We start from the raw sequence: 16,698 nt of genomic DNA, 5'->3' as shown, positions 1-16,698 counted from the left end.
TGTCCTTCAGATCCCTACATGCAACAGGATAGAACTACTGAACAACCAATCAGCACAATGAATAATATGATGGTATACTGTAGGATCAGTATTGCCAGATGGAAAATACCGTACCAAAACCTCAACATTATTGTTTTAGGGGCTTTTGGGAGGAAATTATTTTACATGAACCAAAAGGTTGTGTCAAGGCAACTAAATGAACTGAATGAAAACTCAGAGATTATCACACACCATGCATTTTTGATTGTACAGAGGACAAAAGTATGGAATACAAATACAATAATTACAGTACCTCTGGCAACACTGTGTAGGATGCTCTTCACTATCATTCCACCATCCACTCTTAGAAGCATTAATTCAAGTCTTTTAATTCAACATGATTGTCAGTAGACCCCCAGGCACCGATGTACATTTGCTGCTGCTAGGAGCGTCTACATTGTTTTAAAAATATATATTTTTTGTGGGGGTTGTCCTGTATTTGGATAGTGAAGAATGGGGCAGGGAATGAGACATGGGGGAGGATTGGGAAATGACCTAAGGCTGGCATCGAACCCAGGTCCCCCGGCATAACAGTACAGTGCCTTAGCCATTTGCGCCAGGGCCAAGGCAGTATTTAGATTTTGAATGCCTTTATTGTGGATAGGACAGCGAAGAGCATGACAGGAAGAGAGTGGGAGAGAGGGTTAGGAACAGAAGTACTCTTACAGATGTAATTTGATGTTGCAATATCATGCTACTAGTGTTGTAATTACATCTGTAAGAGTACTTCTACTTCTACTTCATACAACTCTCTGGTTAGGAAATGACCCAGACTAGATACAAACCCGGGTCCCTGTGGACATGCAAGCCTATTCATGGTACACTGCATCAGCTTAAATTTCAATGCACCACTTCACACCCTGAGCATCTAGATTTTTTAAGGCTAGTAAATGGCGCATCCCACACCCCCATCCTGTGGCCTTTGCTCTTATTTCAACATCATGGTCCTATGATACGAGTAATGGAGGTTTTAATGGCGGTAATGGGTAAAAATGGAGCTGTAAGGTACTGTAGGTCCACATCAACTTTTTAAAATGTTGCGTAACCTTTTTCACACTGTTCTTGCTGCATCAGTAGAGTGCAAGCAAAGTATGTGACATTATGTACATTATTTAGAGATGCATACAGACATGTAGATACTAAAGAATAAATCGTAAAAGGAAGTTTATCCGCCCTTTTGTTCTTATTCTGCTGTGCATGTAGACTACCAACGCCTCTTCAATCATCGTCTGACACTCACAACAAAAACAGGAGACTGGCCTCTCCTCCCTCTGCTCCCTCTGCTTCCTGTCACTCCTGTCATCACGTCTCCTCTCATTTGCCCTCCTCTCACGTCGTTCTTCTTTCATTCTTTTCTTCACCCGCCTTGCTCTGGTGCCCCTCTCTTTTCTCCGCCATCCCGCTGCCACTACCCAGGCCTCTGACTGGCATACACCCTCACACTTGCTCGCCTTATTCTCCCAACTTTGTTTTTGTCTCGTCTGCAGTCTCAGAGACAGCAGCACCATTGTGCCAGTCAGCATTGCGTGTGAATGAAACAGTGACAGTTATGTTTCCTTCCTCCGATTTTCTGCGATGATTTTCGGATTAAAATGTAGATTTTGTAGATTGATGTGTCTTACTGTTGACATCTGTATTATGGCACTGTTCTGGGTTGTATTGCTTCTGACTGAGATTTTGACTGGATGCTGATGCTCAGAGAAATGTATTCTGTATACGAAAAAAAATGTGTTTAAGCAATATTTTACCTTTGTATGCTGCATAGTTTTTAATGTGTTTCAGCTATCTATTTACCTACTAGCTAGCTATCCCCTTCTCTGTCTGTCTGTCTGTCTGTCTGTCTGTCTGTCTGTCTGTCTGTCTGTCTGTCTTTCTCTCTCTCTCTCTCTCTCTCTCTCTCTCTCTCTCTCTCTCTCTCTCTCTCATTCATTCCTTTCAATAGCATCCACTCTAGCATATTCTAATGTCCACATACGTAGCTGTTCCTAGGCTTGTTCTGCAGAGCGTCTCAGTGCTTGGCTCTGAGTTGACCTCTGAGAGATATCACAGGCCGGCTGCCACATCCTCTCCTTATCATCATTATTTACATCCGGCCTTCTAAGTCTTCTAGTCTCCCCCTAAGCCTTCGAAGTACACCACAGAGGGCATATTCAGTGATCATCGTTATTTACATGTTGTACATCCAGCCTCCCAGTGTTCCCCTCCCTTTGGAAGTGTACTACAGAGGACATATGCAATATGCAGATGCTTCCTTGGGACCGCTTGAATGCTCTGCTACACTACACTACACTACAGCTACATATGCTACACACCGTATGCACACGTCTGTGGCTTTTTTTTCACTCTTAATATGGTTTCACTATATGGTTTGTTGTTCTTGTTGTTGTTGTTTTTATGTCAGAGCTTCCGTATGGATGGGAGAAAATTGACGACCCTATATATGGCAGTTACTTCGTCGAGTAAGTTCTGTTGTCTTAATCATTTTTTTCTTTATACTTCTGTTGGTCTTGTGATTGTCCTTAGGCTCTCGCTTCAAGCTACAGTGGGTAAATCCACTAATAGAAAAGCCTGAAGTCCATTTTATTACTCCAGGCTTTTCTATTAGATGATTTACCTCTTAACTCAACCTGGTTTACTCCTGAACCAGCTTCTTAGTATTGGCCCAATATCTGTTTTTGATGTTAGGATTGCCTGTAGGGGACGACATCACAATGCTACTATGCATTCACACAGATGGGCTCACTCAGAGATGGAGGAACATAAAAAAGACAGTGTTAATTAAAACCTTACAGAGTACCCTGGGACCAAAGACAATCTAGATGGTGTTAAATTGACTCTCTAAGTGTTAAATTAACACTGCAAATTTTACTGTGTCGAAAAGAGCGCTCAGTAGGTACTGAAACAGGGCAACGTTGCTCCACAAAAAGTATCATAAAAACAAGTGTTCTGTTAAAAAAACATATATTGCTGTAAGGTAATCTTATTTGTTCTGATGTATCAGGGACTTTGGGCTTTGGCTACCTCCAGAGGATGGAAAAACAACATCTTTTACCGTAATCCTGAAATAGAATTTATTATAAGCCTTTTTTGTTTGCATTTTGAAATAGCTGTGTGTTCAATGTTTAGGTGTTTTTATGACACAGAAAAATGCTTGTAGGCTTGTAGGTTTCAATGTTTCTATTTCAATATTTAATCTGAAACAGCAGACGAATCTGCTGTACATATCTGGTCCCCCCAGAGGTGAGCTACAGAGATTTGTCTTTTAATGAGTTTTGGCTTTCGCTTTTCGCTATCTATCTGCTGTATCTTTCTTTCTTTCTTTCGTTCTTTCTTTCTTTCTTTCTTTCTTTCTTTCTTTCTTTCTTTCTTTCTTTCTTTCTTTTCATCTCTCTCTCTCTCTCTCTCTCTCTCTCTTTCTCTCTCTCTCCCGCCTTGCGTCTAAATGTGTAGCCACATCAACAGAAGAACCCAGTTTGAGAACCCGGTCCTGGAGGCCAAGAGACGTCTCCAGCAACAGCAGCAGATGCAGAGTCAGGGCCTGTCCGCCCTGCCCTTGCCCACCATCTACAGAGGTGAACCAGCCAGCTCTCAACACAGCCACCCCAGCACACTCCTATAGAGTAGAGTGACAGCTATAGTGTACAGTTCAGACATGCATAGAACCAGCATCTACTGCACATACAGAGGTGAACTGGCTCTCAACTGAACCATCAACAGAGCCATCTCAGCTTACAGTTAAAGCTAGCATATAGATAGAGCATGCAGTACATAGACCCAGCGTCTACATAGGTGAATCATCTCTTGTCAGAGCCACCACCGCATACTGTTAGAAGTAATGCTACAGTATACAGGTCCAACATACAATACATATAACCGCTCAATTCTAGAGTACTATTTGTGACACTCTTTGAACCGGTCAAATTCTATCTTAGGTTTAGGTTATCGTACACCACAAAGGAAACTTGTCTGTCAAGTTCTTGCAATGCCCCTGGTGAGTAGCATCCCACTGATTGTCATGAGGGGGCTTCGGCAGAGAATTGGATGGATAGTTGTGTAGTTTGAACCCAGCTTTATGGAGTTATACTGTATGTGCAGCTACAATACAGTTCAAACATACATAGTGCTAGCATCTACAGAGGTGATCCAGCGCTCAAGATAGCCTCCCCTATACCCTTGAGACATACAGATGTCAAGTCAAGTCAAGTCAGCTTTATTTCTATAGCACATTTACAGACAGCCGAGTCGCACCAAAGTGCTTCACAATAAAGTGCTTAAGTGCAGAGCTCCTGTGGAAGAGAGGTTGCTGACTAGCTTCATCGTCTTGGAATTCAGTATAGTGTTATAGCCACTGACATAGTATGTACTAACTTTGAGCCGTAACATTCTATTTTAAAGTGGAGCAACCGCCCGCGGGCAGGACAATAAGCAATTTTCCGGTGGAACAAGGAAGTAGAGTGTCATTTCCCATTCATTTCAATGGGTGGCTTGATATATCTGCTTTAGAATTATTGTCAAGTTTACCCTGTTTTGTTCAAATGGTAGTTTCCCTTCTTTTTCAAATAATGCAACTATATTTTTCATGCTGAGCCTTTATTTTTGAGAGCTATTAAATTGACTGATTAGAATAGGTAGTTGGTTTGACTGACGCTTCTGATCGTCCTATCAGCGCTTGTTTTCAGCGCTTCTAAGCAACATTTCCGCTAATCCACGGCTGAAGTAATCTCACAAATGCTTCAAAACCGTTGAACGATGTACGATAGGATTCTGGGGTTCAAGTATATACGCTAGGGGCTAGAGCACACATAGAATACAACTAAATTACCAAATTAATGTAATTATATGTAATTAACATAATACTATAAGTATTATTATAAAAGTAATACATCAACGGAGGTAAAACAGCACCAAATTGCCAAGCTATTTTTATATTATAAATATTAAGGTTACAGATGGGAACAGGGAACTGGACCCTGGGCCACGTCTGAAAATGGGAAAGAAAGAAGAAACTCTTCTCAAGTGGCTCTGGACTTGCTCCTGATATTAGGATCGCATGCTGTGAACATGCCGTCTTTGTCATTGTTAAGAACTGTCACAGCGATGTACCACAGACAGATTCCTAAGACACACCGTAATTACACATGCTCATTCAACCATGTTGGCGAACTTTATAACATGAGAGAATTCCACGTTATCTGTCAGCTGTGGAAAGAGCAAAAATGAGGACTGGTATTCACAGTTCATTCGCCTCGGTGCCTGGATCACGGCACTGCTGAGCACTGTGTGTTTCCCAGTCCTGCTAGTGTCAGCAGGTTTGCCGTGTGGTATGTGGTGTTTACATGTGTAATGTGTCTGCCTAGTTCGAGAGTGCAGGGCCGTGTGTGCCATGTGAAGTGCATTCTCCTGACAGGTGTGTGTGTGTGTGTGTGTGTGTGTGTGTGTGTGTGTGTGTGTGTGTGTGTGTGTGTGTGAGCCTGCGTGTGTGTGTGTGTGTGTGTGTGTGTGTGTGTGTGTGTGTGTGTGTGTGTGTGTGTGTGTGTGTGTGTGTGTGTGTGTGCATGCGTGCGCGTGCGTGCGTGTGTGTGTGTGCTGGTGTGAGTGTGCGTGCACACACCTGTCTGTGTGTCTGTGTCTGTGTGTGTGGCCATCTTAGTCTGCCTCTGCCCATCTGTCTGTGTTTGCCAACATGCATAATCTGAAATAAAATGAAAGAGGCCAATTTGCCTATTTACCTCTTTGATGATTTGCCTATTTACCTAATTGAGCTGGTCTCTTTTGTTTCAGTTTAGCATTTTTGGCCAGCACCCTCACAGCAACGTATAAACACTGAGTGAAGTTTGCTCCTCCACAATAAATGATTCAGCGTAAATTTGCGTTGAGAGTTTGACGAACACCATGTGTGTTAAATTCAACTCTTAACCCCTTTGTGCAGAGCCTATGTAATAACCTCACCTTGTCACCAACATTGTAATGACCAAGTTTTAATCGTTACCATCTGATGAGTTTATTTGCAAAACTGTGTATTTACCATTTTTGACTTTTGCTGACATTTTGCTTGACATTTTATTGTTGAAAATAGCTGTTCAGAGGTCCTATCCCTATGTGTGAATTCCTGCCATTCAAATATTTTGAGGACATACTTTTTCAACCTATATAAAATGCATTTTTCAATGCAATTCCGTGGAATGCCCAATTCACGTATTGAACGTGAATAAACATATTGAATCTCGAATCTTGAATCTGCAGAGAAGCCTCCGTTCACGCGTGACCCGACGCAGCTGAAGGGCACCTTCCTGTCCACTTCGCTGCAGAAGAGCAACATGGGCTTCGGGTTCACCATCATCGGCGGAGACGAGCCCGACGAGTTCCTGCAAGTCAAGAGCGTCATACCGGAGGGACCCGCCGCACAAGACGGCAAGATGGACACCGGTATGTATGTGCACAAAATGCACACACACGCAAACATCAATGAAGGACATGGGCGAATAAAGAAAGAAAAGTGCTTCATTCATTTATGGTTTATGTGGGATTCAGCATCCAGTTACGAAACTGTGAGAATCATTAGGCAAACACACAGACACAGACACAGACAGAGACACAAACACAAACACACACACACACACACAAGCTGTCTTCAGTCCGTCCAGAATGGTGCCAGTTCTGGTTACTGCATCAGTTACATGGGAAAAAAAGACCAGGATTCATACTGTGCTGTCTTCATTTTACCACATGCTATTTTCAAAGGGGTATATAGAGTAAAACTGGAGGTACTCTTATGCCTCTTTTCCACTGCCATTTTTGTGGTAGGCCTACAGGTTGACACAGCGCAACTCGACTCGCCACTTTTTGCTTTACGATTGAGCTGTATCGTGCCTATTCAAAAAGCAGAAAGTGGCGGCCGAGTCACGCTTTGTCAAGCTGTAGGCAGAAAACAGGCAGTGGAAAAGAGGCATTACAGTGTATGTACCTCGTTTGACACAGTGAAATAACTTGTGTATAAACTATGTAAGATCATGTACTAGTGTGGTTATAACATCAGTAAGAGTACTTGTACTTCACCTCTGGCTATATTTTAACAACGGTGTTGGCGTTGTTTGCATCGTAAACACACTATTTGGTTCCTGGACGCTCTTAAATCACAAATGTGTGATTAGAATTTTGCCAAAATTTTGAGTTCTCATTATGATGTTACAAGGACTTTGCGGGATTTTTAAAACATAGTTCTATGGAAGCTGTAAGAGTGTTCAAGTGAAATTCTAGAGGAACTGGGAACAAATCCTTACTCCTTAATTGGGTTAATTGTCGGTATGAACATGTCAGTCAGCTCGGGATGAGGGGCGGGCCAGACACTGATACTGGCACTTGCACGGTTCTCTGTACGCCTGAAAACAGACACACACACACGCACGTGCGCACACACACATATGCACACACATATGCACACACACACACACACACACACACACACACACACACACACACACACACACACACACACACACACACACACACACACACACACACACACACACACACACGGGCGCGCAAACACACACACACACAGGCGCGCGAGCACACACACACGCACAAGCCTGATGAGTTCCCACAGGTCAAGGCCGTCATCCCCCAAGGGGCCCACTGCCCGCAGCCAAGACGGCCAGATGGACACCTGTACTCTACCTGGACACATGTCAGCAGCAGCGCTCCTCCATCAGCTGTCTGTGTTCGTCCTTTATTCCGTCCTACTGAGTCTCCATGTGGTACATTTTACATCACACTCGGCTGGACCTTTTTTTTTAACGCAAAGTGACTTACAATAGAGGATGCCGTTTCATTACTGCGAGAGAACAACTTCTCCCAAACTTAAAGAAACGCTATATTATTTATTTGTTATAAATTTGACATTAAGGAGACAGCCAAAGCAATGGGTTTTGCCAGATTCTTGCTTTGCGTGTCGCTACTGCTGATGTTGTGAGGCACATAGTGTTGTTCAGGCCTGAAATTTGGAATGCAAATGCAAATACTTCTTCTGGAATTTTCTTAAGCACTAAACACATTCTGAATATGAATGGTTTAAAAAAGTAATGTGCCCTCCTCTAGACATGTATCTCTCTCCCCCCTCTCTATGTCTAATCCCCCTATTCTCTTTGACCTTGATTCCTTCATGTCATCAGCTAGGCATACCTTCAACTCACACCCTCTGTGTGTGTATGCGTGTGCGTGCGTGTGCATGTGTGTGTGCATCCGCACTTGCATCCGCACATGCGCATGTTAGTAGAATATGCCACTGTGTAGAATATGCACAGAATATGCTATTTTAAAGTGATCCTCAATGTGTGATTCGTGTGAATGGTTTACTTTCCTGCTTCCTTGTGATGTGTGGTTATTGTAAAACGCGCTAGTAATCTAAACCGCAGCAGTTCTCTAACAGGCTTTCATTTCAGATAATCCCTCTCTTGGTCATAGTCCATCTGCAGTGGTGGTCAGGATAAATACTGTGTGGAATAGATGCATGAGAGGAAATGATGTGTGTGTGCGGGGATACTGCAAGCGAAGAGTGGATGTGAGCTTTGAGAATAGTGAACTGTATTGAACTGCACTGTATGTGTACAGTACGTCCACTGTGTCTGCAGTGGTATTAGGGATAAATACTGTACGTACCGTACAGAGCCGGGCTAAGATGGCCTGGGGCCCCTAGGCTACTGGTTGCTGTGGGGCCCCCTTCATAAGGCGAATTTCCACGCCACAAAATTCCATATAGACGGTGTCATAATTATGAGCTAGGAAAAAGATAACATGATAACATGAAAAGGTAACACCAACTGTGGAGAGGAGAATTAACAAGATTTAAAACTGTACTCGATACGATAGATTAATTTTTCAATAACGCACACAATTCTGCAACTTTTAACTTTTGGTTTATCCAGGCCCCCTGGCAGGTGGGGGCCTCTAGGCCGCAGCCATATCTAGCCTGTGCCATAATCCGGCCCTGTGTACATATACGGGATCGATGCATCAGAGGAAATGATGTGTTATTATGTGAAGATTGGATGAGGCTTTTGGTAGGAAGTAATGTACTGTAACAGTACTGCATATACTGTATCCACTGTATTTGCAGTGGAGGTCGGGATAAAAAGGGAGTTGTATGCTTGCATAAGATAATATGATATGATATGGGAGGTGGTGGTGGATATTTATGGAGTCAATGTGGCCTCTACTGTGCTACAGTATAGCATGTACTATGAGTGAGTGACCTCCTCTGCCAATCAATTATTCCCCCCTTCTCCCCTTCTCCCCGCCCTCCTCTCCCCACAGGTGACGTCATCGTCTACATCAACGACATCTGCGTGCTGGGCACCACGCACGCCGACGTGGTCAAGCTCTTCCAGTCGGTGCCCATCGGCCAGAGCGTGACGCTGATGCTGTGCCGCGGCTACCCGCTGCCCTACGACCCCGAGGACCCCTCGGCCGCCGCCGCCGCCGCAGCCGCAGCCAGCAACGCCGCCGCCATGGGCCACCTGGGCATGGAGCACCAGCTCCTGCTCAACGGCCGCAGCAACTACGACAACTACATGGAGTACATGTCGCTCACCGGGCGGCTGCCCGACCAGCAGACGCCCATCCCCCACCCGGGCGACACGCACCTGGACGGCTCCCAGCCGCCTTCCCTCACCCCCGGTGGCAGTGGCGGAGCTGGTGCTGCAGGGCACGAGGACGCGGTGTCCATGGCCAGTTCAGGGACTGCGGCGGCAGCGGCAGCGGCGGCGGCAGCAGGGGTCGTCGGCGGTGGGCAGGGAGGCGTGGAGCTGCTGAGCGTCACCATCGTGAAGGGCACAGAGGGCTTCGGCTTCACCATCGCCGACAGCTCCACGGGCCAGCGGGTCAAGCAGGTGCTGGACGCGCAGGGCTGCTCGGGGCTGTGCGAGGGAGACCTGATGGTGGAGTTCAACCAGCAGAGCCTGCACGGCCTCAACCACAACCAGGTGGTGCAGCTGCTGAAAGACTGCAGCGTGGGGACCGAGGCAACACTCGTCATACAGAGGGGGACCCCCACCATCACCGGTGAGCAGTTGCAACCACTGGGTGTTGTTTTATCTGTTTTGTCTGATGTCTGTTTTCACTTTCAAAGTCTACTTAACCGCTCTTGGTGTTGTGTCATACTTGTAGCATCATAATGCATGCCGTTCTGCCAGTGGATTGCTGTAATAGTCATTGAAAAGTTAACTACCATAGTACTACACTACTACTATGACATTACACAGGGCCTTTAGTAATGCACTACGGCTTGGTCATTGCCATTCTTGTAACAGCAAATTATAAAGGAACAGTCCATCCTACTTCCATAATGAAATGTGTTCTTATTTGAATTGAGACGAGCTGATCCATACCTCTCTGAGCGTTCCGTGTGCTCCCAGTCAGTCAGACGTGCTTTCACTTCTGTTAGCATGTAGCATTTTTGGGGGCTTAAGTTAAATGCGACCAAACTCTTCCACATTTTCCCTGTTTATGTTTCTGTGTATGTGTCTGTCATATGTGACTGTAATGGATTGCCATCACTTGGGTTATTTTGCCATCGCTGTGCTGCTCTAGAGCAGTGGTTCCCAACCGTTTTCTTCAGGGACCCATATTTTTACCATCGCAAGCTTTAGTGACCCAATCGCGCGAACGCCCACACGAGAGGGAGTCACTTGATACTCTGTAACTGTTTAATGTATCACTTACATTTTGTTGCTTCTATGCATATATTCATTTAAATGCTTAGTCATTTATTCAACATGGGCTAAATATGGTATTAAAATTAAACCCCTTAAAATCAAGAGGGCTTCGCGACCCACTGTGGATCTTTGGCGACCCATAGGTTGGGTCCCGGCCCATAGGTTGGGAACCACTGCTCTAGAGTACCACCCCGGCAGCTTTACCATGTATCTATTTTGCTTTTGTTGGCAAAAGTGCTTCTGAGGTACCTTTTGAAAACAAGGGTTCAATGCTGGGGGAAGATGACTTCACTGCCCTTCACTCACTACAATGTCTCAGCACCTCTTAAAAGAACTTCCAAGAGGAAGAGAGTGTCTTGTGATGATGATGACACAGCACTTACACGTCTACTCAGCACGTGGCGACTGAGTAGTACGGGGGATGTCGGAGCTAGCAGCCGAGAGAGCGACAGAGAGAGAGAGAGAGAGAGAGAGAGAGAGAGAGAGAGAGAGAGAGAGAGAGAGAGAGAGAAGACCAACAAGGCTTAGACTGCCATCATTCACCGTGTGCCTCAGGCTGCCGGGCTGGCATCCACTGAGACGCTGCTGACCAAGTGGATCAAAGAAGCGCATTCAACCTCTCAAATCAAGTGTGTCTTAGGGTGTGGGAGTGTAATGAACTCCTGGAAAAGCACACACAATAAATACTGCAGTGTTAATTCAACACTCAAGATAGTGATTGTGATGGAGTGGCCATCACTGGGGTTGTGGGTGCGCTCTGACTGTTTGCATGCTGTCACGCAAACGAGCCTGGCTCTTTGGGGTAGCAGTCAGAGCACCAGTTTGGTGCCTCAGAAGGTTCGGGTTTGAGTCTCGGCGGGGCAGCTCAACTCCCCTTCGCTACAGTGATACACAGGGCAACTTTAAAAATATATATTTTGTAGTTTTTTTTATACCTTTATTTTTTACAGGACAGTGGAGGAGCGACAGGAAATGAGTGTGGAGCGAGAGACAGGGAAGGATCGACAAATGACCCGGGCCGGAATTGAACCCGGGTCGCCAGTGTAGTAACTCAGTGCCCTACCGTTAGTCCACAACAGGGCCAGGGCAACTTTTTTGAGCAATGGTGCAGGGCAACACCCTGATTGGCTCTGAATTTTCTGATGGAATAGTTTTAAAAAGTTTTCTGCTGCTGATCCAAATTCAATATATTGATAACAGTGTTAGAGTGATTAACAGTCCAGTGGTGTAGTCTACTTTTTTATGGTGGGTATACTCTATATTTGAGCATTTTTTTGAAGTGAGTATACTGTATATATTTGTGCTATTCAAAACAATGGATCAATCAATTTTAAGTGGGTATACTGAAATCCCTGAAATTTAGAAGTGGGTATACTCCGTATACCCGCGTTCTACGTAGTATATAGACTACACGACTGGTCCAGACAACATTTTTTAGTACCATTGGCCAGATACTAGCAGTGTACCATCACCTTTACAGAGTCAGATTTAATCACATATGTGTTGGTGCAACTCTGTAAGTGTAAAGGTAGCAATTTGCTGTGAACTTTACTTGTTTTAGTTGCGCTTAGCGATTCTACAGTATATGTCAGTCTGTCGGAAAACTATTTACTTTTTGGTGGGTTTGCAAACAATGTTATAACCAGGGCTTCGAACCGGTTCAAGGAACGAAAACGAAAACCAGGAACTTTTTGTATTTTACAGGGAACAGAAACGAAACCGGAAACGTTATTATTTTTTATGTTCTGGAACGGGAACACTTATTTAAAAATAGTGGTAACCGGTTAATACCGGTTAATACCGTTCCTCAAACAAAAAAAAAACTCTTTCCTGCGCACGTTACCATGACGGCTGAGGTTCACGTCCTGTGTGACATCAGACATTCTCTGACTGAATGGAGAGAGAGCTGTAGATTACAAAGTCTTCACTCCACATCTTAATTAAGAGAAACCACTGTCATACAAAAGGACAGAGTTTGCATTGCATTATTGTAAGCCATTGCAGGGAAGCGCGTGTAAAGCACACCGACAATGTTTGGCGTTATTGGGCATCCATGGCCGCTTCAAATATGCACAAACTCACAATGTCCATCATAGTGCTCCCCGTGACCCAAGTCAGCGTGGAGCGCACATTTTCATCATTGAGGTTTATTCTCTGCTTCTCCGCTTAGGTCGTCCCTGAATGACAAAATTCTGGAGGATATTCTTTTCATCCGCTTGAATAAACAGTTTTGAATGTAGGCTGACTCATTTGCACTTCCGTCTTTCTTGGTTAACGTTAGTTAGGCCTATGGGGAGTAATCAGCTGACAGGAACGAAATTAACCGTTCCGGGAACAATATTTTTTGGTTCTAACCGGTTCGGGAACGTCAATTTATTGGTGGAACTCAGAACCGGAAACGTTATAATTCCGTTTCTGTTCGGAACGGAACGTTTGGAAAAAAATAACGGTTCAAAGCCCTGGTTATAACTGGAATAATGTAACAATGAACAATAAAGCATTGCGAGCGGCCTCTCAGGCCTTCATCAGTGCGTTTGGTCGTACTGTTCCGCTGGTGCTCAAATTTTACGCTGTGGTGTGTGTACTGTATAGGGCTTGCATTAGTTGGCGTAGCCTATAGCAACTCCAATCCCATGGGTCAAAGACTGTGAGTAAACAAGTGTCGCTCGCTTGTTCACCACAGTAATTACGCTCTGTAAAGTTCTAATGTACACAATACTTCAGCCGACAGCACCCGTGTGTAGGTGGGAGAATTACTCAAGTGAGTTCGCCCAAACATTATGCACAAGAAAGTCTTGGTGAGACACAGTCAGTATGCGGATGATGTTGAAACGCCTCTCTAAAGGTGCGCTGTGTAGGATTGTGGCCAGAGTAGGTACTGCAACTGTGTTGCTCATCGAAACTGTGCCTGCCTATTGCCAAATGTGATATTTTCATGAATATTAATAAATAATAAACCATTATTTACTAGTATGACCAAAGGACAGTAAGTTTTGCAGCTAAAAATTCACATGTCTGGAAATTTCAAATGGAGGACAATGGAGAAGATAGTCCTTTTAATGTACAAAAATGCAATTTTCTCCAGTCATAATGAATACTTAGAACTTAATGGTGGTGATAAGTATTTGTTAAAAAGGTAACATTTGTGAATGGGCAGCATGAATTTTGGAAATAAACTACTAGAAATATTACACAGTGCACCTTTAAGTGTTGAATTAGCGCTGCATTTTTTTTTTACTGTGTAAGTGTACAACATGGACCTGATCCTACCCCTAATGGCCAATTCAGGACTGTGTGCTGTGTACATGCCTCCTTTGACATTATTGGTGAGTTATTAGAGGAACGCCATGGGGTGTGATATCAGAGGATTCATGTGCAGGTTGTGTCCAGCTGCTCTCTCATAGCGTCTTAAGCTGGTAATAGTTTCTGCTGTTATTACTGGAGATATTAAGAGCATGCTGACCAAGCATCAGGCCTAGTGCACGCAGAGGAATGGCCAGTTGTGGATGAGGAGTCCGTAGAGCAAATAAGGTCACAATTAAATTAGGTTTATTTAAAAAGGCTCAAGTGTGGACATGGAGTGTTAGATTGATGCCACCATTGGTAGCGTTGCATGTAGTTAGAAGAAAGTGTTGGAGCTCAATTACAGTTTTTCTCGATTGGTTTGGCTAATTTCTTGAAACTGAGATGACATTCTTATAACCATTGGGTCATTTGGCCAAACATTCTTACACTTCTGCACAACACTTCAGATAACTAGCAAAATGTCATATACCTCCCAGAACAGCTCATTCTTGCATCAGCACTAAACCTTCTCCCACATAAATAGTCAGTACCATAAAAATGGCATATATCCTTCTCAATTGGTTTGGCTCATTTGCATTCATTTAGTCATTCTGTCAAAATAAACTGGATGGTTCAGCATAACTACATGGATCCTCATCACTTGCTCATATCACTCCAAAAACAGTTTACCTGTGTGTCGAAACTAAATTCCTTCCACAGAATGCCGTTTGAAAAAATGTCAAGAAATTAGCCAAACAACAGAGAAAACTGTGGTATACACGGTCGTAAAATTATTTTCTACAAACTAGTAAAGTTACAATACCATCTGGCCTGTTGAACACTGTCATAAATTTACTGTTTACAGTAAAGAAATTCTTAAAATATTATGTCCTTGACTGATTTGACAATTGTGTAGACTACTTTGCTTATGATGACTCATACAATGAAATCATGCTGACATGTTTTGGAGAGGGCAACCATTAGACTGAGAATTGTCTAATTCGTTTAGATAAGAAAGGTCAATTTATTTGGAAAATGTGCTAAATGTATGCTCAATGTGTCAACTGTAGGGTACTTGTACATAGCCATCTGCCGAGATGTACTAAACATTTGAGACATGTACAAAGCATTTGAAATTTGATGAAAGCAATGAAAAATGCCATTCTGTTGTGGGAAATTGCAAGTTGGTTTGGAGATTTGTCCGTGTTGTTTTGAGAATATCATCTCAGTTTCGAGAAATTAGCCAAACCAATCGAGAAAAACTGTAAGGGGCTTTATAGTATATAGAACCAGTGTCAGTCTGCTTAGTTCAACCAACAATGTTTCCCCTGGAATTGGGTGCTTTGAAGTAGTGTGCTGTGGACATAGTAAATATGTATATTGTACTCTAGACTGTGCCCAGACAAATCAACCAGACTTGGATTGCGTGGCGAGGACGCTTGACCAATTCCGAAAAATGCCTCTGCAAGTACAGTCTTAAAAAAGTGTCAACATTTTCTCTGTCTCGTTTGGTATGTGAACTCGAATTCAAAAAAGTCTTTGCTAACAAGCAGCCAGTGAGAAATGTGGTAGCACACTGAAGGCTAGGACTTGTAATATGTCAGGAAATTGTACAGACATGCATAAACGTAAAAAAGAAGTTTAAGAACAGTGTACTCGCTGTCAAGACCGACTCTTACGGAAACACCATTTTCACCTGAAAGCCAGCCTGGTGGCTAAGGCTTTGGCAGTTTGTGGAATTTGCCGGAGATTTTAGTGGAGTAGGGTTTTGCTCTGCGGTTTTATACTCAATGTCATTTTAATATAAAAAGCGCCAGCAGAAATGGAACAATAACCTACCTCTAGCATTCTGCAGAAAGGAGAAAGAGACCGTGACAGGGAAAAAAGAGCAAGTGAAAAAGACAGGGAGAGAGGGATGAGAGAATGTGAGATAGGGAGACAAATAGAGTGTTTGTGTGAGAAATATATATACAGAGAGGGGGGGGTGAGATAGGACGACAGATAGAGTGTGTGTGTGGGGCAGAGAGAGAGAGAGAGAAAGAGAGAGAGAGAGAGAGAGAGAGAGAGAGAGAGAGAGAGAGAGAGAGAGAGACAGAAATGGAGAGAGACAGAGAAACAGAGAGAGGTGGTTGGGAGAAGATGTGAGATAGGAGGCCATAGTGAGTGTGTGTGAGAGAGGCAGGGGAGTCAGAGATAGGGAGAGGTGTGGGGGGGGAGGGGCGGGTGAAAGAGAGAAGATAGAGAAATGGAGGGAGAGAAAGTGGGCCGGACTTAGCAGCTGAAGTGTGAGACAGCGCGATGCTGAGTGGGGCGTGATGCCAAGGCGGCAGCCAGGCCCGGCCATGTTTACAGCTCTGTCCCTCAGCACTCCGCTAAGTGCATGTAGCTCACGCTGTGCCAACAGGAGCATGACAGGCAGCTTGCTGGGCCAATCAGAAAGCTCATTATGCCACCTGAAGCTCGGCAGAATAGCCTGCCAAGTGCTAGCAATTATGTTTTGCTCTCTGCAACATTTCTGAAATATTCTACTACTTCCTAGTGACTTCCTAGTGAATATTCGAAAAGCAAAAATGGTTCCCACATTTGATGTTGGCAAATTGCAGGATTGCGGTTATGTCAGAGATAAACAAGTCACTTCGCAACGCATATCACCTTGTTCTGT

The 16,698-nt window shown here is 44.0% G+C and overlaps 1 protein-coding gene across 1 annotated transcript in view; it reads left to right on the top strand.

Moving 5' to 3' along the window:
• The window catches only part of magi2b (membrane associated guanylate kinase, WW and PDZ domain containing 2b), a 110,603-nt gene that overhangs the window by 65,231 nt on the left and 28,674 nt on the right, over positions 1–16,698 (top strand). Inside the window, exons 7-10 of the mRNA XM_063197193.1 lie at positions 2,441–2,498; positions 3,490–3,611; positions 6,283–6,465; positions 9,352–10,098. Of these exons, the coding sequence (XP_063053263.1) occupies positions 2,441–2,498; positions 3,490–3,611; positions 6,283–6,465; positions 9,352–10,098 (1,110 nt within the window). The remainder of the gene's footprint in view (positions 1–2,440; positions 2,499–3,489; positions 3,612–6,282; positions 6,466–9,351; positions 10,099–16,698) is intronic.

This window comes from Engraulis encrasicolus, chromosome 4, assembly GCF_034702125.1.
Source record: "Engraulis encrasicolus isolate BLACKSEA-1 chromosome 4, IST_EnEncr_1.0, whole genome shotgun sequence".
Taxonomy (NCBI): domain Eukaryota; kingdom Metazoa; phylum Chordata; class Actinopteri; order Clupeiformes; family Engraulidae; genus Engraulis; species Engraulis encrasicolus.
This window is presented reverse-complemented; position numbering and strand designations above follow the sequence as displayed.